The following is a 25,015-nucleotide window of genomic DNA, read 5'->3' on the forward strand; positions in this document are numbered from 1 at the left end:
CAATAGCAAAGACTTGGAACCAGGCCAAATGTCCAACAATGATAGATTGGATAAAGAAAATGTGGCACATATACACCATAGAATACTATGCAGCCATAAAAATGATGAGTTCGTGTCCTTTGTAGGGACATGGATGAAGCTGGAAACCACCATTCTCAGCAAACTATCGCAAGGACAAAAAAACCAAACACCACATGTTCTCACTCATAGGTGGGAATTTAACAATGAGAACACATGGACACAGGAAGGGGAACATCACACACTGGGGCCTGTTGTGGGGTGGGAGGAGCGGGGAGGGATAGCATTAGGAGATACACCTAATGTTAAATGATGAGTTAATGGGTGCAGCACACCAACATGGCACATGTATACATATGTAACTAACCTGCACATTGTGCACATGTACCCTAAAACTTAAAGTATAATAAAAGAAATTATCAAATTTAGTCACTTTTTAGGAAAGGGTAAGGAGTTGGGGAGAGAACATGGGAAAAGAAATCCTCATTGATCTTTGCAAATTATAAATCATCTTTTTAAAGTAAAAATAAACACACACAAAACTTATTTAAAAAATTCCCTTACTTGGCTTAGCAGAAATATACCTCAGTTACGATAACTATAATGAACAAAAAGTGATTACTGTTACTGTATAAAATGGCCCTGAGATGTAGTTATGTACTATATCTGTGTATTTATATAAGTACATTTATCAATACATCAGAAATATCTAGATCTCAAGAAAGGTTCAACTTAGAAATAAGAGTACAGTAGGCCATCCATATCTGTGGGTTCCACATCCATGGATTCAGCCAAAAGCAGATCAAACATATTTGGGAAAAAACTGTCTGTACTAAACATGTACAGACATTTTTTTCCTCTTATTATTCCCTAAACAATACAGTGTAACAACTATTTACACAGCATTTACATTGTATTAGGCGTCCTAAGTAATCTGGAGATAATTTAAAGTATACAAAATGATGTCCACAGGTTATATGCAAATACTACACCATTCACACCAGGGACTTGAGCATCTTTGGATTTTGGTACAATTGAGAGGTCCTGGAACCAATTCCCCATGGATATGAAGGGACAACTGTACTAAGTATGAGCTAAGAGTAGTAGCAGGAAAGTTCTTAAGTAAAAAACCAGATTGACCAAATAGCAGATTAAATCACTGATTAGCAGAAGACCCAAGTGGTCAAAAGCACAGCCCCTGAGGCGAGAAGGCCCTGGTGTAAATCCTCACCCCAGCACCTACTGGGTGACCTTGGGCAAGTCACCCAATCTCTATGTGCCTCAGTTTCCTCACTGTATAATAACAGTTCTTACCTCACAGTGCTATTGGAAAGATTAAATGAGGTAATATATGTAAAGTATTTAGAACAATTCCTGATACACAGTAAGCTCTTAAAAACTTTTAGTTCTAAAATTTCCAATTCTATATACAGTCCAGAAATATATTCAGTTCTGTAAAGATGGTATTCATTTTAAAGGGAATATTTTGTTGCAGTTTTTGGCTTCTTTTCTCCTACTTATGTGAGTCACACTGCTCATACTCACTTAAGCATAATACAAGTCATTTTACAGAATAAATGTTCAAAGATGGCTGGTATGTATATTGAAAACAATATGCCAACTCCTGAGTTCATGTCTAGACTTCCTCGGGATTACAGAGACGGTAAGGTTAATTACCCTTTTAACTATGATCATTGTTTATTACCTTGCTTTAGTTTTGAGAAAAGGACAAAACATTCTGAGTATATGCAAAAATATTCCAGTTGACAATATATTCATTACTGTTTATGACCTCTAGTATTCTTTCAAATTAAGTAATTAAGTATTTAAACAAACACTCCCGAAGTAGAAGCAAAAATCACTTTCTCAGACTATTTAGTACTTCTTAAAAGTCTCCAAGAAATGGTACACTCCAATTAATATTTATCCTCTTCCTCAGAGCATCGATGCTTACACTGCCTAAGGGAAACCTGTTGTCAGCTAAGGCAAATGAGGTTAATAACAGGATTTCGCTAAGAAGAAAAATATGTTGCACTTTAGAGAACTAACATCTCATCTCATCTGAAATAAGCTAGGAGAATAAAGAGGCCAGGAAACAACCAATTGTAAAAATATTAGTAAATAGGTAACAATTAAAGTCATTCTTTCTCATGCCAACTAGATATACTAATGGCCAAAATTACTTTTTACTTACATTAGTATTACCTCAGGGGATCTATTGTTTTCCTATAAAAGTCAGCTGAGCTGTACAGCTTAACCAAGATAATCCGCTATATTACTTTCCAAGTATAGAAAGCATATGTGTAAATAAAATATACATCCCTCATTGTTATCTGGATGTTATTAACTCTTGCTTCCCAAGAACTAAAATATCCATACAGGGATTTACTTACAAAAAAAAAAGAAATATGCTTATTAACCTAATTATGGGTATCACATAAATACATCGTATTTGCCCATTTATTATTATTATAGCAGGGCTCTAGGGGCCATACTATCCATATTGGATGGCTAGTTTCCCCCAGTAGCCATCAAGAAGCCTAAAATTTCATCATTTGAAATATTTTTAAGTCTTGACTTTTAGAGGAGAGAGAACTATAAAAGAGAATGTCTAGAGTTAAAGATAGAACAGCAGTCTAGGACTCATATGCAATGTAAGAATAAAATGGAATCAGCAGAAGTTCTAAGCAGGAAAGTGATATTATCCAAATCATGTTGGAAATAAATCTGCTAGCAATGTGGAAAATGTACTAGAGAAAACATATCATAGTCAAAGAAGGAGAGATCTATGTGGCACCTGGACTTAGTAAATGGAGAAAAGAAAAATATTCAATAGATATTTTTCAGGTAGACCCAAAAAGACTCTGTGTCTAACTGGATACAGATGATAAGAAAAACCTAGAAGTTAAAGATGGAAGTGACTCTAACTTTGACTTGTGACTAAATATGATGGCAATAATCAAAATAGTAACCAGAAGAAGAAAACAAGTTTGGTATGGGCTAGGTTGGGTTTGAGAAGTCTGAGGAATATCATCATACACATATATGCAATGGAGAGCTAAAATTACAGGTATGATGCTTCAAAAAGAAATCAGGAAGGCAAGAAGTCAAGAGCAGTGGACAAAGGGAAAAGAGAAGAGGGCCATTTCTGAGGGCTCTGTTCTGTTCCACTGATCTATATCTCTGTTTTGGTACCAGTACCATGCTGTTTTGTTTACTGTAGCCTTGTAGTATAGTTTGAAGTCAGGTAGCGTGATGCCTCCAGCTTTGTTCTTTTGATTTAGGATTGACTTGGCGATGCGGGCTCTTTTTTGGTTCCATATGAACTTTAAAGTAGTTTTTTCCAATTCTGTGAAGAAAGTCATTGGTAGCTTGATGGGGATGGCATTGAATCTACAAATTACATTGGGCAGTATGGCCGTTTTCATGATATTGATTCTTCCTACCCATGAGCATGGAATGTTCTTCCATTTCTTTGTATCCTCTTTTATTTCATTGAGCAGTGGTTTGTAGTTCTCCTTGAAGAGGTCCTTCATGTCCCTTGTAAGTTGGATTCCTAGGTATTTTATTCTCTTTGAAGCAATTGTGAATGGGAGTTCACTCATGATTTGGCTCTCTGTTTGTCTGTTATTGGTGTATATCTACAACTATCTGATCTTTGACAAACCTGACAAAAACAAGCAACGGGGAAAGGATTCCCTATTTAATAAATGGTGCTGGGAAAACTGGCTAGCCATATGTAGAAAGCTGAAACTGGATCCCTTCCTTAAACCTTATACAAAAATTAATTCAAGATGGATTAAAGACTCAAACGTCAGACCTAAAACCATAAGAACCCTAGAAGAAAACCTAGGCAATACAATTCAGGACATAGGCATGGGCAAGGACTTCATGTCTAAAACACCAAAAGCAATGGCAACAAAAGCCAAAATTGACAAATGGGATCTAATTAAACTAAAGAGCTTCTGCACAGCAAAAGAAACTACCATCAGAGTGAACAGGCAACCTACAAAATGGGAGAAAATTTTTGCAACCTACTCATCTGACAAAGGGCTAATATCCAGAATCTACAATGAACTCAAACAAATTTACAAGAAAAAAACAAACAACCCCATCAAAAAGTGGGCGAAGGACATGAACAGACACTTCTCAAAAGAAGACATTTATGCAGTCAAAAGACACATGAAAAAATGCTCATCATCACTGGCCATCAGAGAAATGCAAATCAAAACCACAATGAGATACCATCTCACACCAGTTAGAATGGCAATGATTAAAAAGTCAGGAAACAACAGGTGCTGGAGAGGATGTGGAGAAATAGGAACACTTTTACACTGTTGGGGGGACTGTAAACTAGTTCAACTATTGTGGAAGTCAGTGTGGTGATTCCTCAGGGATCTAGAACTAGAAATACCATTTGACCCAGCCATCCCATTACTGGGTATATACCCAAAGGATTATAAATTATGCTGCTATAGACACATGCACACGTATGTTTATTGTGGCACTATTCACAATAGCAAAGACTTGGAACCAACCCAAATGTCCAACAATGACAGACTAGATTAAGAAAATGTGGCACATATACACCATGGAATACTATGCAGCCATAAAAAATGATGAGTTCATGTCCTTTGTAGGGACATGGATGAAACTGGAAATCATCATTCTCAGTAAACTATCCCAAGGACAAAAAAACCAAACACCGCATGTTCTCACTCATAGGTGGGAATTGAACAATGAGAACACATGGACACAGGAAGGGGAACATCACACACTGGGGACTGTTGTGGGGTGGGGGGAGGGGTGAGGGATAGCATTAGGAGATATACCTAATGCTAAATGACGAGTTAATGGGTGCAGCACACCAGCATGGCACATGTATACATATGTAACTAACCTGAACATTGTGCTCATGTACCCTAAAACTTAAAGTATAATAATAATAAAATAAATAAATAAATAAATAAAGAGAAGAGGGCCAAAAAAGGAACCAGCAAAGCATACAAAGCTAAAACAGAACCAAGAAAAAAGGATGTAATATACAACAAAGGGCCAGAAAACTTCAAGGAGGAAGTATTCATACTGTCCATTTCTGCTAAGAGATGAAGAAACATTTGTATCGTGGCCATTGGATTTAGCAATGAGAAGATTTGAGAATTTTTCCAAAGAGTTTTTGTAGAATATTAGAGATAGAAGTCTGATTTTACTAAACTAAGGCAGTAAGTGACTTAAGGAATTGAAGAGGACTCACAGATATTTCTTCCCAGAAATATCTCTTTCCAGATGTTTGGAAATAAACATCAGTACTCTTTCCAGATGCTTGGAAATAAGAGCAAAATGTACTGATTTACCTGTAAATCTTGACAGATTCTAGGGAATGCAAGTCTCTGTCATTATTGTATAGAAGAGAGGAGAAAACAAAAGGTAATTAAAGCTGACTCTAAAGTCTCTAAATTTGATTCATGGGTATAGATATAAAGATTCCATAACTTTAGCAGCAAGGTCCAATACAGTAGCCAAAAGCCACACGTGGTTGCTGAACACTTGAAATGCAACTAGTCCAAACTGAGATGTGCCAAATGAAACCAACACCAGATTTTTAAGACCTTATTTCGAAAAATGTAAAATATCTCATTAATACTTTAATATTAATTACATGTGGAAATATTTTAGATCTATTGGGTTAGAAAATATTAAAATTAAAATTACACTTGTTTCATTTTTCACTTGTTTCAAAGTGTTAGTAGACAATTTAAAATCACATATATGGCTCACATTATATTTCTTTTGAACGTCCCTGAACATTCAAAATGTTATCCTCTAGAATAAATACTAAACTGGAAGAACAGGATTCAGAAAGGTTCCATCACAGCCAGCCTATATATATCAGATTAGTGTGAAAGTTAATGAAGAGGACACCCAGGACAACTTCATGACTTTATAGTTTAAGAAAATAAAGTCCTAACTAATTAAGTGGCTTACTCAGGTCACCTAGCTACTGGAAACAAAACCCAGACTAGAACCTAGGCCATGGGTATTTCCTCTATTATTCCACCACTTGAAATGTCAGTGAAAATTTAACTGTTATATACGATCTTATTCTATACCACATTCAATAAAATGACTTGTAAAAAAATCTTAAAATCATAATCTCCATAAGAGTATCCTTTGTTCACCAGTCAACTTGTAATTTAACTAATATTGTTAAGGTATGTCAACTCACGATTCAGTTTTGTTGTGTTTTACTTTGGGCATGTATATATATACTCTGAATTTATTTCAACCAATTCCACGTGAATTTTAAAGAGAATATCCTCCTTTCAAGTACACATCTCTTTAAAAAAAAGTTCTAAGAAAACATATCTGGAAAAGTTCAGAGAAATTACTCTCAACCATTATTATCTGCCATTTGATAGTGGTAACTTACTAAGGCATCATGTTGCTCATTAATGTAATATTCATACAAAATTAAAAGTTATATTCAAAATATAGCTATAGTATATGATGATATACTGTATTTCAAATTCTGGCAAGATTTAAAATCCTGCTTTGCCCAGTAAAATCTTCAAAGACACTCAACCATTATGTTGTAGGTAAACCACAGTTCCAGAATCACCAATAATTATAACCAACCAAAATATTTAGCTGTAATTTCTTCAATACTCCAACAACTATAAATGTATCTATGCTTTTCATTAAGAAAAGACACAATTATTTAAAAAATTAGTCTTTTCATGCTAACTTTCCATGTGAAATTGAAAAATAAACATCACTTGAAACTTTAAAACTTAATTTTATGAGACATCTTAATAAGCTAATAACTGTTGTAGTCATGGTAGTTATTTCCTTTGTAGAAATACTGTTCCAAAAATAGTGCTATGCTGAGTGCAGTGGCTCATGCCTGTAATTCCAGCACTTTGGGAGGCTGAGGTGGGTGGATCACTTGAGGCCAGGATTTCGAGACCAGCCTGGCCAACATGGCGAAACCAAGTCTCTACTAAAAAAAAAAAAAAGAAAGAAAAAAGAAAAAAAATGCAAAATAGTGCTGATAAAAATGAATAAAGATTATTTGATTAAGCAACATGCTTAATTTTGTACGTATACCCTATATTTATTTTAACAAATAAAACTATTATTGTCATTCCAAAATGACATTATTAAAAATAATAAAAATAAAGAATATCAGCTCCACTTCTTGAATATTTGCTGTTATTTCAATGTTATCACATAGATAAAAGGATGGTGAAAATCTAGCTAATAGAGTTAGCTATGCACAGGGTGACTATGCTTCCAAAGAGGAGCTTTCCATGGCGATCTGCATGTCTTCTTTTCTTTGCCTGGCTGTTTGTGGCCCCTCTTCACATAACTGGAGTTAGTGTATTCATCTATTCCAAAGTTATTCCATCTGGACTCCTGTGTCCATCTGGACTCCTATGTGGCAGCCTCCCCCAAAATACAGAATACAAAAAAATACAAAAGTACAGAGCCAGCTGTCACTAAGACCTGAGCTTTACCACATCCTTAAAAGTTTTCAAGTTTTCCTTGGTTGTGTATGTCCCTTTTCGGCTTACTATATAGCAGATGCTAAGTGTCCCACTGTTGACTGTTCTTAGCAAGGCATAATCCAGCATGGAGCTACAGAGAATCACTGCTCCTTCAATACTGGCAGACTGAATCACATTGTTGGTGTTTATGTCAACCTACTTCATGTTAAGAATAACTGACAGTTGATAGTCATGACCTTGCATAAACATCTGTGGTAGATTCAATATCAATATTCTAGAGAATATTTGCAATAAGCAGCATTTAATAGCATTTGTTCAGCCACTGTGGAAAGAAGTTTGGAGATTTCTTAAAGAACTTAAAACAGAACTATCATTTGACCCACCAAACCCATTACTGGGCACATATCAAAAGGAAAATAAATCATTCTACCAAAAAGATGCACACACTCATATGTTCATCACAGCACTATGCACAATGGCCAAGACATGGAATCAACCTAGGTGCCCATCAACAGTGGACTGAATAAAGAAAATGTGGTACAAATACACCATGGAGTACTACACAGCCATAAGAAAGGATGAAACCATGTCCTTTGCAACAACATGAACGCAGATGGAGGCCATTATCCTAAGAATAAATTAATGCAGGAACAGAGAACCAAATATTGCAAGTACTCACTTAAAAGTGGGAGCTAAACATTGGTCACTCATGAACATAAAGATGGCAATAATAGACACTGGGGACTACTAGAGGGGGGAGGGAAAAAGGGGGAAAAAGGTTGATAAACTAACTATTGGCTATTATACTCACTACCTGGATGACGGGATCAATCATACCCTAAACCTCAGCATCACACAATATACCCAAGTAACAAACTGCACATGTGCCCCCAGAATCTAAAATAAAAGTTGAAATTACTTTTTTTAAAGTCCACAATATGATAAAGTGTGCTAAGGAATCATACCTCCTTGAAAATAACTAAAAACATCACTTCTCCCATTTATAAAGCAAAAGTGAATATTCAAAGATAACTGCAGGAGGTTAAGTTCATCAGCCAATATTCCCCTAGCACCTAAGGCAGTTTTCCGCTTTTTTTTTCAGTATGCTCTTATTACTGCCTAATTATCCATATTGCTTTTCTTCCTTTTTGTTAAACTGAAATTCACCCAAGCAGTTTAACCTTTCATTTAGAATCATTAAATACACTCCCCTCCCCTCACTGATAATTGGCCTCTTTCTTTATTAACTGATTTCCCCCCTTGATTTATTACAAATCTTTTTTGCCAAATTTGGATCTATTCTGTTAATACATTCTTTACCTTCTTGCAACTCAATTAACACAGTGTCATTGTTACCAAAGCTTTCCTATTATTTCTTCAAGTTCTTATTGCTCTTTAAAGATCATCTAGTAGAATAATGAATTTTTAATAAACTTGGAATATTTTAATGATTCTTACTTAATTCTATGGTAAAATTTATGTGAGACATACTATTATTCACACTGAAATGTTTCCTACTGTACTGTCATAATACTATACGGTAACTTTCTAGCAATCCAAATACACAAATCCTTGCAATATAACTTATGACTTCTAAAAGTACAGAAAGCCATATTATAATTATCATATCCATAGCCAAATCAAACCAAGCCAGCTTCTTCAACAGCAGTTCCAACATCCATACAATTTTTAATAAAGTGAAACTTATACTTGTGCCATCAGTAAATATTAATGTAACCTCTGAGTATGAGTAAACCTGTCACTAGATTATGCAAAGGAATAACCTTTCATGGGCCCTTGAGGTTTCTCCTTAATGGAAATAAACAATTTTTTTAAAAGGCATTCCTGTTCTCTTCTTGGAAAGAAATACTTTTCTGAGCTCCAAGGCACTGATAAAATTTGGTGGGTGTCATTTTAAGGCCTTTCCCTTTCTTATCAGCTACCGACACATTTCCCAGCCTTGCCACCGCTACTCACCAAAACAGTGCCTTTTTTTTCCTAAAAGGAAAAGAAAAATGAAAGGTATCTACTGACCTTGGATCAAATAAGGTTATGTTTAAGTTTAGTTTAGAGATTTCTTCCACTTTTCCAAGACCTAAAATATGAAGCAGAATATAGACTATGGTATCTTTATTTAGCAAGAACCAGTGGACACTGTGTGTACCGGTGGGAAACACATCTTAAGTTGACAAGAGATATGGAGATAACCAGAACAAAATTAACCATTAGAATATTAAAAACTCTACTCCCAGAATAAATTACAAGGAACAAAGAAACAAAGATTTCTACCACTATCTTATTTTGAGTAATTTTAAATAAATAGGAAAGGATTTTGATCTCATCCTTCTGTAAAACGTCTACCTGCCAACATTTATGTTTGCAATTTTCAATAATTGCAACTACAGGCATAATCTTTATAAGTATATATTCATTTGATGTCTTTCACCAATAAAGACCTGGTGTTCCAAGTCTCCTATCTGTTCCACAATTTCTATTTCATGTGCCAATATAGCTCTTCTTTAAAAAATTTCAAGTCAGTTTTGACTCCAACTTTAAAACTATGCAACATAGTTTTCTGATATCCTGAGGGATTAATTCTTATGTTGAACTTCCTAACAATTCCATTTTGATCCCTAAAGCTATTTTCATGCATTTTTTAAATGAAAGAGACCTTAAAGATCAATTAGTCTGTACCTCTTATTCTGCAGATGATGCAATTGATCCAAGGAACAGTTAAAGTAACCTGTCCAGGGTCACCCAGCCAATTAAAAATGATGCAAATCAAAGTAGAAACAAGATCTCCCAAAGCCTAGTCCCATAGTCTTGCACTGAAGAACTGGCAAATAGAGGCTTTCAGATTTGTTTCACAGAAAAGAAAATAATACTTTTTAAATTAGTCAATTATGTAAATAAAATCGGTGTTTTCAAACACTTAATAATCTTTTGTAAAAGTACATTTCCTTGTACATAGTAAAGGTGGTTTTAGAACTGTTTGTATTTTTTATTGCTTAAGATGATTTTCTATTGGCACTGTAACAAATTACAGCAAATTTGGCGGTTTAAAATAACATTTGTTTATTATCTAACAGCTCTCAAAGACAGAAGCCTAGTAGGTTTGGCTAGATCCTCTTCTTAAGATCTTTCAAGGCCAAAATCAAGGTGTCAGTGGGACTAGGTCCTTCTATAGAAATCCCAGGATAATCTATTTCCAGGCTCATTAAGTTGTTGGCAAAATTCTGTGTAGTTGTAAGACCGAGGTACTTGTTTCCTTGCTGATCTTTGATTGAAGGTTATTCTTAGCTTCTAGAGGCAGCCTGCTTTCCTCTGCCCATGGCCCCTGAATCTTCAAAGGCTGTAACAATGTGTTGCATCCTTCTTGTCCTTTGGATCTCTCACTTTATATGCTGCACTTCCCTAACTACTACTTCTGCCTGTTTCTAAGGGCTCATGTGATTACACTGGACCTACATGGATAATCCAGGATAATCTTTATTTTAAGGTCAACTGATTAGTAGCCTTATTTACATCTGTCCCTTTGGCAATGTAAAGTAACTTATTCATGGATATATCATCTTATTATATTCACTATCCAGGAATTAGAGCATGGAATCTGCTTGGAAACCAAAGTTCTAGTTATTACATTTAGCTCATATTTATTGACGTATCCTTAAGGAAATGTGACTGGTTTTCTACAGATCATGTTGTTCAAACTCTAACAAAATAAATAACTTTGCATTCCTAATATTTATATACCCATTTCCAGGAATGGCTCTGATTGGCCCTGCTTAGGTCCAGTGCCCACCCCTCTACCAACCACCAGGGCTGGCTTCATGGCAATGCGACCAGTGCAGTCACACATAATCCTGGGCTCAGAAGGGACCCCACATTTGGGGCTTAATGCTCTGAAGCTACCAACTTGAAATTCTTAACCCTTTGAATTTGTTTTGTACATGAAGTCCAATAGAACAATTAAGCATGTGCCAGGGGCTTGTTTGTCTGAAAAAGAATGCATTTCTCTTTCATTTTTTAAGAATATTTCCAACAGGTACAACATTCTAGATTGACATTTTTTTTCGTTTTACCACTTTATAGAGATGTCATTCAGTTATCTCCTGTCTTCCATCAGTCGACAAGTAGGCTATATTTTTGCTTCTTTGAAGGAAATGTCTTTTTTCCTTTTAAGACTTTTATCGGCCGGACACAGTGGCTCATGCGTGTAATCTCAGCACTATGGGAGGCCGAGGCAGGCAGATCACCTCTGCAGGCAGGAGTTCAAGACCAGCCTGACCAACATAGAGAAACCCCATCTCTACTAAAAATAAAAAATTAACCAAGTGTGGTGGTGCATGCCTATAATCCCAGCTACTCGGGAGGCTGAGGCATGAGAATTGCTTGAACGCTGGAGGTGGAGGTTGTGGTGAGCCAAGATCATGCTATTGCACTCCAGCCTGGGCAACAAGAGTGAAATTCTGCCTCAAAAAAAAATAGACTTTTATCTTCTTTGGTTTTCAGTGGTTTGACTGCCATGTGCCCTAAATGTGCTTTCATTGTATTTATTCCAATAGTGCTTTTTCATTCTGTGGATTGATGTCTTTCATTGATTTTAGAAAACTCTCGGCCTGAATCTATTAAGATAATGCTTCTTCCTCAATTCCTACTCTCCTATTCTCCTGGGACTCCAATTAGATGGTAGTCAGCCTTTTTCACTATTATACTATTTACACTATTGATTGTGTGTTCCATTCTTTTATTCCCCCCATGCACTATTCTATATATTTTCTAATTGACCCATCATCCAGTTCACTAATTCTTTCCTCAGCTGTCTAATTTTCTAATAAACTAATCTATTGAGTTCTTTATTTCAGTCACAGTTTTTATTTCTAGAATTTCTTTAAATTATTTTTATGGATTCTTATTCTGTGCTGAAATTATCCACCTTTTCATCACTTTAAAAAATATTGATCATAATTTTTTTCTGTTTTTGGAGAGAGGGTCTTACTCTGTCACCCAGACTGGAATGCAGTGGTGAGACCACAGCTCACTGCAGCCATGATCTCCCAGGCTCACATTATCCTTCCTCCCATCTCAGCCTCTGTAGTAGCTGAGACTACAGGCCTGCAACACCATGCCCAGCTTTTGTTTGTTTGTTTGTTTGTTTGTTTGTTTTTGGTTAAGTAGAGACCAGGGAAGTCTTGCTATGTCACCCAGGCTGGTCTCAAACTCCTGAGCTCAAGTGATCCTCCCACCTCGGCCTCCCAAAGTGCTAGGATTACAGACATGAGTCACCACACCTGGCCAATTACAGTTATTTAATAGTCCATGTCTAATCATTCCAATATCTAGATTACTGTGAGACTGTTTCTATCCTTTCTTGTTTTATATTGTTTTTCTTGGTCCTGGCTTCTAATATGCATGGTATAATTTTTTATTAAATGCCAAGTGTTGTGTATAAAAAAATTATAGAAACTCTGCATGATGTCTCTTGCTTCCAGCAATGACAGACAGTTGAAGTAAAGGCAGACCACCTTAAAATCAAGATTGGGTTTATCAAAGAATACATTTTGATTTTTGTAAGTAGTGGCCTATTTATAGTTCTTCCTAACTCCTAGGATATAGCCCCACAAGGATCCCAATGAAAAGCTTAGAGTGTTTTACCAGGGTCCTTCTTCCTCCTTCCTGAATTTTAGCTTGCAGGCACTGTGAAACTGCCAAAAGTTCTGCTCATCCTGTCACCATCTTAGCTATTGCTGCTTGGTTTCTCAGCTTGGCCTGTGTTGCTTGCAAATTGACAGAACCCAAGGTGAAAAATGACACCAAATACAGGGCTCACTTCAGTGTGTTTCCTTTCATTCTTAGATCTTTAGCTCTTGGTAGTGCTCCAATGCCTTTAGATATATATATTTTTCTAATCCAGTTTTTTCATTATTCACAGTGTAGGCCTTAGTTTGAAATAAACTAGTCCATTTACAGCCAGAAATAGAAATCAGCCACTGACTGATCTGTGGCCTATCTTTATGTATGCCTCTATATCTTATTAATTCCAAAAGTATTTAAGATAAGTTGACACACTTACATGACGGTTGATTTGCCTTGTGTTCTATTTCCTGCTTGAAACCTAAACTGTTCACTACTCTAATATCCTAATTAATTTTGTTGTAATTATTATGTAAACTTACATTCAAAATGCTTCTCCTCAATAGCTAAATCTGACTACTTACATATAATATTTAACGTGTATTTGGGAGGTCCTTTGTAAATGCCGTCTTGTACTTACTCATTTTTTTAAATATAAGAAACAGCATTCTCAGAGACTAGATTATTTCAGAGTAAAAATGAAAACATTTATAAACATAAGCACTAGTATTTAATAGAATGTTGCCTGTATAATTTTGTTCTTTGAAAACTTATAGTTACCTCTCAAAGGATATAAAATTTATAAAACAGGATGAGCAGAAGCTATGTATAACTCCTATGGTTACATTAACACAAAATCTCAGTAATTCAAAATTGAAATTTATTAAACATTTCTAAGATGTAATTTGTCTCTGAACTAAGAAAATGTCTTATTACATAATTAAGTGTATAAGCATTGTGAAGGCAGTTTATCCTACTTTAAAAAATAAATTGCTGTTAAGGACTGTCTTAAGGATACCAACTTTTTTTTTTTTTTGAGATGGAGTCTCACTTTGTTGCCCAGGCTGGAGTGCAGTGGCGCAATCTCGGCTCACTGCAAGCTCCGCCTCCCAGGTTCATGCCATTCTCCTGCCTCAGCCTGCCGAGTAGCTGGGACTACAGGCGCCTGCCACCACGCCCGGCTAATTTTTTGTATTTTTAGTAGAGACGGGGTTTCACCATAGCCAGGATGGTCTCGATCTCCTGACCTCGTGATCCACCCGCCTCAGCCTCCCAAAGTGCTGAGATTACAGGCATGAGCCACTGTTCCCGGCCAAGGATATCAACTTTTTGTATGGCTAGGAACAGCATTTAAAAATCAGTTTAATCTATATCAAATAATAAGAATAATAATACCTATACTATCTCATTTTATTTATTTTAAAAATGTCACTTGTACATATACTTAGTAATGACTGCAAATTACTATGGATAATTTAAAGTACCAAAAATAAACTGCAACACAGGATTTCCCTCCCCAGCATTTTACTGTCAAAAAAAAAAAAAAAACTAGAAACCTAGGTACTTCATCCTCCCTAAAGAATCTTTCATAAAAGTCATGGTCTTTCTACATTTGGTTCCTAAATGTACTATATTAACTACAAACTCAGAAAAATGTTTGGCCATAGATTTTAAAAATTGGGAATGAGTACAGATAGAACAGATAAGTATACACAATTATATTTTCCCAGCTCAATTGATAACTGGCTTTTAATACAATTATGGGTCATTATTCAGTATTATTATTACTGTGGCCAAAACATGAAATTCCATTTTTAGCAGGTTCCAATTAATTTCCTTGGTTGCTCAAGGAACCTTTCAAGATTTACAAGCACTCAAGACACAAAGCACCTTTCGTTTTTCTTTTTTCAAATGCTCTATTCTATTTCATCTATTTCCCTTGCTCAAATCTTTATGACTCTTTGTTCATACTTATCGATAGAGAAGCAGCCACCACACTGGCCATCTATCAGAAAGTGGCAATTAGTTTAGCATGACAAAAACCAGCTGTTGAAACTGTATGCACACTATATGTTCATAATACAGTAATATTGCTATTAATGAAGAGACTGCTATGTATTTCAGGAACCACTGTACCAGAAATTCGACTACAGAAATGGGAGTAAAATAAGAGATGTAGACATACCAGGGCCAGAATGACTTCTTTGGTGAGAATCAATGTTATTCAACCATAGCATCGTACCACATTATATGGAGACATTATAGGATGATGGTTAAGACACAGCTTTGATGTGAGGCACTTCAAGCCTTTGCTCTGCCACTTATTAATATTTACTATGTCCTTAAGCAGGTTATTTAGCCTCTCTATGCTTTAGTGTTCTCATCTATAAAACCGGGGATAACAATACCTACTTTACTGGTTTTTCTTAATAAGAATCAAATAAAAGTGAAGTTAGAACTCCTAACCCAGTGGCTAACAAAAAAATAAGCAGTCAATAAACACTTTAAAAATATTATGTTTTTTTTTTTTCTCCATAGATTATGTGTCTTTTTCTCTCTGCCTTTGGACTTGATCACTCCAACACTCTCACCAACACCAGGTGTTTACCTATCTTTAGAAGTCTACCTTTGCTTCATAGGAACTACCTTAGTGTTTTCCATCTCAGACTTTGGGATTTTATCTTAGTTCACTTCAGACATACTCCAGGGATACAGCAGTGTACAATGGGAAAAGATTTATACGTAGTGTTATCAAATAGAAATAAAATGTATGTCACATGTGTAATTTTACATTTTCTACTAGGCATATTTAAAAAGGAAGAATCAGCCAGATGCACTGCTTATGCCTGTAGTCCCAGCCACTCAGGAGGCTGAGGCAGGAGGATCACTTAGGCCCAGGAGTTCATGCCCAGCATGGGCAGCATACCAAGACCCAATCTCATAAAATAAAACTAGAAGAAAAAGAGGAAAAAGAAACAGGTAGCATTTTAGTAATATATTTATTTGCATGAATATATCCAAATTATTATGATTTTAACAAGCAGCAATCACCACATTTCAAGTGTTCAGTAACCATAGGTGCTTGCTATATTAGACAGTACAGGCTTAGAGTCAAATGAATGTGGATTCAAATTCTGGCCCTGCTTTTTACTTGTCATGCACTTGCTGTAAATCTGTTTCATTATGTTAAAAATTACTATCTCCAGATATTGTGAGAATTAAATAAAAACAGCATATTCAAAGCACTTAGTACAATGCTTACTTACAGGCATGCTCATTCAATGAGAATTCCCTCACACCAACCTTCTACTATAGAACTGAACACTGGCTCAATACAGTGAAATCTGTGATCCAGATTAAGAGGAAAGGAAGAGAAAGGAAGCTCCCCTTCGTCCTTCCTTTCTAGCTCTCTATAAACTGTGGCCATTTCTCCCACTCACACAGCTCTCCTTCTTTGCTTCCTAGCAGCTATAAATTTGACTCGGTAGACTTATTTCTAGAACCCCTGAACCCTTGTAGTCATGACCCAAGTATGTGGTTCCAAGAAACTAAAAAAAAAAACCCATGCCTGAAAGAGAAATCCTACCATCTCTTTCTTCTCTGCCCCTGTGGTATCCACCTCCCCAGCTGGCCCTACTGCCTAGTCAGACAGAGTTTCTCCTTTATTCAGGGGTTCTCACTGCTGCAGCTTCCTCAGCCTCAGCAACTGCCATTAACATTAGTGCTTCTCTATTGAAAGAGAGTCTGGCATCAAACATTAAAGAGGCTGAGCAGCATTCTGCAAAATAACTGGACAGTACCTTTCAAAAGTGTCAATGGCATAAAAGACAAAGATCAAGGAACTGGCATATACTGAAGGTGACTAAACAGACATAAAAAATAAAAAATGAAAATATGGGATCTTGAGTAGGATCTTGGCCCAAAAAAAGGACATTAGTGGGAAAACAGGTGAAATTTGAATAAGGTCTAGACCTATTCGTCTAATAAGATTAGATCTAATAATATTCTACTGATGTCAATTTCCTGGTTTCAATACTGGAACTACGGTTCTATATAATGTTAATATTAGGGGATTTGTGGGAACTCTCTATACTATTTTTGCAACTTTTCTTCAAAACAAATAAAAGTAAAATAAAGTTAAAACACTTTTAAATGTGATTATTTAGGACTTTATTATGAAAGAACCTCTGTCCCGACGGACTTGTTAAGTGATATATTATTGTGAAATAGTGCAACTTATGTTAAGCCAGGAAGGCCATCACACAGGTTAACGAAAAGTCAATTCCAAGGTATAGAAAATTCACCTTAATCACCACTATGAGTTTGTAAATCACTAAGAGAGTATGATGCCACCTACATATACTATAGTGAGGACTTGATGACAGCAAATTATATTTTGTGCAACCAATAATGTTATTAAATAAATGTAGCTACTGAATAACATACTTAAACAATAACTCCACTGTGACCAACTTTTTACAGAAAGAGACAGTGAAAAATAAGAAAGATATGCAAAAAATAATATGCACCCACCTCCCTCTGCCAGATCTCCCATGCTTTAGGAAACAACACTGGTCAACCAACTCTGAACAAAACCCCTTGCAATAGAAAGGACAGTCTGCTTTGCTATATATGTGTTTCTGTAACATGAATTAACATAGACAATTGGTAAGTGGAGAAAAGATTTCAGTGTAATGCAGAAGTTACATTGGTTCATATGTAATTTTTTTCCCAGATGATTAATGTTTTGCCTTATTAGTCCAGGCAACTGAAGGCTACGTATACTAATGGCAGCAAGCCAGGAAGGAATCAGTATTATACATTCAGCCTTTCTCTTAGAAGTGCTACTGCAAAGTTAACCCTGATCTTTGTTTATAAATAACTAAATAAATAAAACAAAGTAACACAAAACAATGAGGAGAGCATACAACTCTGGTATCAGTACATTTTGTACAAAGCTTACAAGCTTTTCTCTATTTATGACTTGTAATGGTAATGTCTTTCTGCCCTTGTATCCACAGACAGCCTCAACCCTTCCTTATACCACCTACCACCAAGCTATCTTCACCTTTTATGTTTTAAGTAAAATACTACTTTTACTGCAGTTTAATTATTAGAAACTTCATGTCTTTTAAACTGTGTTAGTATTTTTATTGACATTGTTATTGTTTTCATCAGTGCTCTGGTTATAAAGTTGAATAAGCCCTACTGATTTAAGTAAGAATTTGGAAACTGCAAATTTTCCAGAAAAGCATACATAATATTATAGTAGAAATGGTGTATTACCACACATTCTGAATACATTGTCTCAAGATTTTTTTAATATAAAGGTTATACTGGTTTGTTTTCAAAGATTACTTATTTATCAATGAAGTATACTGTTAATATCAATTTCTAAACAAAATTACGAAGTGCATTTTATCATCAGCTTTAAATCGAACATTTTAATATACACTTCTGTATGTGTCACACATTTCTTAAATAAATAGGATGTTCCAATGTAGTAACAAAAATTATCATCTATGTTAAAAACAAACTGATGCATTGTGTAAGAAAAGCAAATATTCAATATTTGATATAAATTAAATGTATATTATGAACTGCAATCAAACCAACATCAATCTTCTAAAATGAAGCAGTTTCTAAATTGTATGAAAATACATGGATATGGTCTAGAAAGCATGTTTCATCATAAGACTAAAAAGATACTTTTTATTAGGCAGGGTCTCACTGTCACCCAGGCTGGAGTGCAGTGGCACAATCACAGATTACTGCAGCCTCGACCTCCCAGGCTCAATCGATCTTCCTACCTCAGCCTCCCAGGTAGCTAAGAACTACAGGCACGCATCACCAAACCCGGCTAATTTTTGTATTTTTTGTAGAGACAGGGTTTCACCGTGTTGCCCAGGCTGGTCTCAAACTCCTGGGCTTAAGGGATCCACATACCTTGCCCTCCCAAAGTGCCAGGATTACAGGCCTGAGCCACCTGGCCCTGACCTAAAAAAAAACTTTAAATAATGCTAAAGAAGAATTTAGCATCAGATTTTTTGTTTCTTTCTCAAAGCAACAATATTGCTTCACGATCATCTGTTGTTAAATATATAGTACTAGTAACTAAGCACTCTTATGTAAATGGCTCCTCCTAAGAACAAGCACATGAAAGTTTGTGTTATTTGTACTTGACAAAGATATAGCACATAACTGAGTCATTAAAAACACAGTTCAGGCCGGGCGCAGTGGCTCACGCCTGTAATCCCAGCACTTTGGGAGGCCGAGGTGGATAGATTATGAGGTCAGGAGATCAAGACCATCGTGGCTAACACGGTGAAACCCGTCTCTACTAAAAATACAAAAAATTAGCTGGGCGTGGTGGCAGGTGCCTGTAGTCCCAACTACTCGGGAGGCCGAGGCAGGAGAATGGCCTGAACCCAGGAGGCGGGGCTTGCAGTGAGCCGAGATCCCGCCACTGCACTCCAGCCTGGGCAACAGAGCGAGACTCTGTCTCAAAAAAAAAAAAAAAAAAAAACACAGTTCAACTGGAATAGCTATAATTTATATATCAATCCCAATTTGAATAGAATATTTTTGAAGTTAATGTATATAATAAATATCAATCACTATGAATATTTATATAAAACAGTAGTGTGCTCTTTTTAATATACTCCATGATATGGTAGGATACTTTTATGGACCCATGCAACCCTGAATATCAAGCAGCCCTGTTTTATTTTTCAATTATCTATTTAAGTCCACTTGGTTAGAGATAGTCAGCATGTTTCTCACGGGAAAAAAAAAATACTGCACAATTGTCTGTGTATAGTGTGACCTCTTTCACTTGGGTGGGTATCCTTTCCATCACCAACTAAGTGAGGATATAACCTTGTCAAACCAAAGGCAAAAGAATAATAAGCATATGACAGGCTAACCCAGCATGGAAAAGGTTGTTTAGGAGGTTGCAAAAATAGTACTCTGAATGACAAAATAAAAGTACACTTCAAAGAGCAGGTTAATATTTTTAAAAGCACTCAAAACCTGAGAAGCATTTAATCCCCCTCCTTGGATGTCTGCCATAAAAAACTCCACTTGAATTTATTTCATTAGTCACTAACCAGATTTGGTTAATATGTTTTCAAATGAATACTGGTAGAATAGTCTGAAAGAAACACATTTATAGAATATCTATTTCCACAAAGCACTAGCCAAAGGTAAGTACAAATAAGCAGATGATGTCTTGCTTCTACCAATTATAAATTACCATCCAACAAGAAAAAAATCCTTCCAGTTCAAGAATCAGAAATATAAATGGGAAAAGTATTTACCCAGTAGCAGGTTTTTAACTGTCTCCATATCAAATGGCAGTAACACTGCTACCTTAATTGCTACCCCTAACTGGCATAACAGGGAATCATACTACAACATTTTTATAAGTATTTGAAACCAGAAGAAATTAGACAAGTTTGGCTACAGTCTTCCTAGTGTAAATTTACTTTTAAAGCAAACAAACAAAAATCTCCAAACCATTTAAGCCTGTCCTAGGACTATGTATTATATCATTGTGTCAGTTATGCACACTTTGACATTCCTTTTCTACATTAAGACTGGAATGAAATTTTTGATCCTGACCAGTCATCATATTATAACAGTGAAAGAGTGCCACCTTTTGGCCCCAAACAGAAGCATCCTGTACTAGTCTTTCAAACTTCCTTTTTCAGTTAAACTCCTGATGTACATAAATGTCAATGATTTTTATGTCATAATTATCACCTTCTAGGAATACTTTTTAATCATACAAACCAAGAAAACATTGGGGTAACAAAAAAGTTGCTTACCAAGATGCAAAATTTCAAAATATTCCAAAGTAATACCAAATGCATGTATTTTTAATAATTTCTAATCAACATTTCATTAAATACATTTCACCAAATCCAAATGTTAGTCAACTAACATATTTTAAATGCAAAAAATTCTTTTTATAGCATTGTTACACTGCAAAATTGATTTTTTTAAATGCATTATATTTAACATGTATTCAATTTAATAATTGGCAATATGATATTAACAGTGGATTACCAGTTAAATCAGCGTAAGTATAAATAATTTTATATACAAATATAGTATGCTTCTGAGTTACTTACACCAATGATACAATGTCACCACGGTGTACTTCAAAATTCCTCACTTTCCAGTGGTTCAAAAGCACCACATCAGATGACTGGCTCCCCCCAGGATTCAAAGAAGGCTAGAAAATAAGGAGAAAGAGACACATCTATCATTTGTATTTTTCAATCTTCATGGTTCTTGCACTTCACAGCTCGAATGGACTGAAATAAAACATTTCTAATACAGTACCTTTCTATAAATTGCTGTTCTAAGGTAACTGCAAATGATGAGTTTTCAAAAAGGCTCACTGGGATTCTTCACAGATGAACCAGAAAAAAATAAATTACCAATGCTTATTTGATAGGAAAGTGTGCTAGACATTAAAATCTTTAGTAAACTCCAATAAAGAGGTATGAAAAGCCTTAAGAATAATATAAAAACATGAGGAAGAAGTGAGTCAAACCTCCTAACAAAATATCCAGATAGGATCTAATTCCACAGTAGTACACATCATTGTTCCATCTGGGGAAAAGAAGAAATAATCCCAAATCACAGTCATGTCCACAAATCTTCACAGTCATATGAAAAACTGAAGGGGGCAAAAGAAAGATGTGATAGGATTATCATTATAAAATGTATGGATTTCCCACTTTGACCTCTCTTTTCTCAAAAGAGCACATGTCCTAAGGGTCCTGGTCCCAGTTTGAGCCTAATAAGGGGCTTTCATCCTAGGATTCAGAGAAGTCTAACTGTGCCTGAGGCTTAATGGATCAAGAACTGAGAAACATTTTGTATAAGAATTTTTCTAAAGGTCAGGAACCATACAGGCACAAAAATTTGAGTGGGGAACTATGAAACCAGCATACCTGTCATTTGGACAGGGGTACAGACAAAGCCAATGAATAACAAGCTTGAGGCAAGAACAGGGGGACAAAATAATTAGAAAAGCTAAGATAGCCTTTTCACTGTTTTTAAAATTTTTTTTCATTTGTTATTTCAATAGGTTTTGTAAGAAAAGGCAGTGTTCGGTTACATGAGTTAAGTTCTTCAGCAGTGATTTCTGAGATTCTGGTGCACCCATCACCCGAGCAGCGTACACTGTACCCAGTGTGTAGGCTTTTATCCCTCACCACCACCCACATTTTCCCCCAAGTCCCCAAAGACTAATGTGTCATTCTTATGCCTTTGTGCCCTCATAGCTTAGCTCCCACATATCAGTGAGAACATACAATGTCTGGTTTTCCATTCATGACTTACTTCACTTAGATTAATAGTCTCCAATTCCTTTCAGATTGCTGTGAATAACATTATTTCATTCCTTTTTATGGCTGAGTAATATTTATACACACCACATTTTCTTTATCCACTCGTTGATTGATAGGCATTTGGGCTGGTTCCATATTTTTGCAACTGTAAATTGTGCTGCTATAAACGTGCGTGCAAGTACACTTTTTCATATATGAGTTATTTTTTCATATAATGAGTTTATTTTCCTCTGGGTAGATACCTAGTATTGCTAGGGACTGCTGGATCAAACGGTAGATCGACTTTAATTATTTAAGGAACCTCGATGCTGTTTTCCATAGTGGTTGTACTAGTTTACATTGCCACCAACAGCGTAAAAGTGTTTCCTTTTCACCACATACACATCAACATCTATTATTCTTTGATTTTTTGATTATGGCCATTCTTGCAGGAGTGAGGTAGTATTGCATTGTGGTTTTGATTTGCACTTCCCTGATAATTAAAGATGTTGAAGATTTTTTCATATGCTTATTGGCCATTTGTGTATCTTCTCTTGAGAATTGTCTATTCATGTCCTCAATCCACTTCGTTTTTTTTTTTTTTTTGAGATGGAGTCTCACACCGTAGCCCAGGCTGGAGTGCAGTGGCACAATCTCCGCTCACTGCAAGCTCCGCCTCCCGGGTTCATGCCATTCTCCTGCCTCAGCCTCCCGAGTAGCTGGGACTAGAGGTGCCTGCCACCACACCCGGCTAATTTTTTGTATTTTTAGTAGAGACGGGGTTTCACCGTGTTAGCCAGGATGGTCTCGATCTCCTGACCTTGTGATCTGCCCGCCTTGGCCTCCCAAAATGCTGGGATTACAGGCGTGAGCCACCACGCCTGGCTTCAGCCCACTTTTTGCTGCGGTTGTCCTTTCTTGCTGATTTCAGTTCTGACTCTCCAATAATGCTACCATGGGAAGTGGCCATTTCTGTGGTGACAGGAAAGGTGCCAAGCTTCCTCTCCGCCTTCACTGAGGGGCTGATGACAGCAGCCAGTGGAGACACAACAACAGCAACCAGGGCAGAAGCAAGGAAAACAGTGAACGCAGGGCAACAGCCAGTCCCTGGAGCAGTAATGACGTGCCTTTTGTTAAAGATTCCTGGGATTATTTGCAGATTTTCTACAAAGCAAGAGTTGACAAATATGTCAAAATTCTGCATGGAGGCTATTATCTTGACACTATTTTTGATCCAGGGTTTTGCAGCTGAAAAATACTGGTTATCCTTGAACATCTCAAACACTTTCAGAACTTTCACCAACTCCTTTAGTGATAATACCTAAATCCCTAACTTAAATTCCCTGCTAATCATTTCACTTAACTACCTGACAAAAAATTCAACAGGATTAAAATGGAATTTGTTATCATTTCAACAAATAATTTTTTTTTTGAGACAGTCTCTTCTGCTCTTCTGCCTCAGCCTCCTGAGTAGAGCTGCGACTACAGGTGTGCGCCACTATGCCCAGCTAATTTTGTATTTTTAGTAGAGACGGGGTTTCACCATATTGGCCAGGCTGGTCTCGAACTCCTGATCTCGTGATCCGCCCGCCTCAGCCTCCTAAAGTGCTGGCATTACACACGTGAGCCACCACGCCTGCCCTCTTTTTTTTTTTTTTTTTTTTTTAAGAGGGTCTCGCTCTGTCACTTAGGCTGGAGTGCACCGGCATGATCATAGTTCACTGTAGCCTTGAACTCCTGGGCTCAGTCTCCCAGTTCCCAGGTAGCTAGGACTACAGGTCTACAAGTGCATACCACCACATCCAGCTAAGTCGGTTTTTTTTTTTTCCTTTTTTTTTTTTTAGAGATGGGAGGGTCTTGCTATGTTGACCAGGATGGTCTTGAACTCCTGACCTCAAGCAATCCTCCTGCCTTATCATCCAAAGCGCTGAGATTACAGGTAGGAGCCACCATGCCCAGCCCTTTCTTATTTTCTTACATCCGGGTCACCCTTTTCCCAGTCGACCAGTTTAAAAATCTTAGTTGTCTTCTTACTTCTCATCCAACCAGTCAGCAAGCTAAAGGGATCTTTTTTAAATCATAATGTCTTCTACTTCTGGCACGTTTTCTTTCCTCTCTAGTATCATCATATTTCAAGCACCAATCATTATGTAACTCATGCTATATCTACACTAATCATTCTCTCACCTCCAACTTAGAAATGATTCCATTTCTTTCTAGTTATATGATCTTCAGCAAGTTACTTAACTTCATTATGCCATTCATTACTAGGAAAATGGTGATGAATAATAACTATTATCTAATTAAAAATTAAATAATAATAGCCAATACCTACGAAGTACTTACCATGTGTCCTGGTCTAATAATAATAGCCAGACATGTTAAGTGCTTACCATGTGCAAGACACTGTTTAACAGCTTTACAAATATAGTTGACCCTTGAATAACACAGGTTTGAACTGCATGGGTCCAACAATACGCAGATTTTTTTCAATAAAAGTTACACTGAGTG

General features: G+C 36.3%; 1 protein-coding gene across 11 annotated transcripts in view; it reads right to left on the bottom strand.

Annotated features, from left to right (window-relative positions):
- IMMP2L (inner mitochondrial membrane peptidase subunit 2) overlaps positions 1-25,015 on the bottom strand; it is an 888,292-nt gene that overhangs the window by 791,291 nt on the left and 71,986 nt on the right. For all 11 annotated transcript variants that reach the window (XR_008667325.2, XR_008667324.2, XR_010134733.1 and 8 more), the window contains one exon: positions 21,296-21,399. Coding sequence is in view for 6 of the 11 variants with exons in the window: in XM_031013153.3 (XP_030869013.1) it covers positions 21,296-21,399 (104 nt within the window). In the remaining 5 variants the exon portion in view is untranslated. The remainder of the gene's footprint in view (positions 1-21,295; positions 21,400-25,015) is intronic.

The sequence above is a fragment of the Gorilla gorilla genome, chromosome 6 (genome assembly GCF_029281585.2).
Source record: "Gorilla gorilla gorilla isolate KB3781 chromosome 6, NHGRI_mGorGor1-v2.1_pri, whole genome shotgun sequence".
Taxonomy (NCBI): domain Eukaryota; kingdom Metazoa; phylum Chordata; class Mammalia; order Primates; family Hominidae; genus Gorilla; species Gorilla gorilla.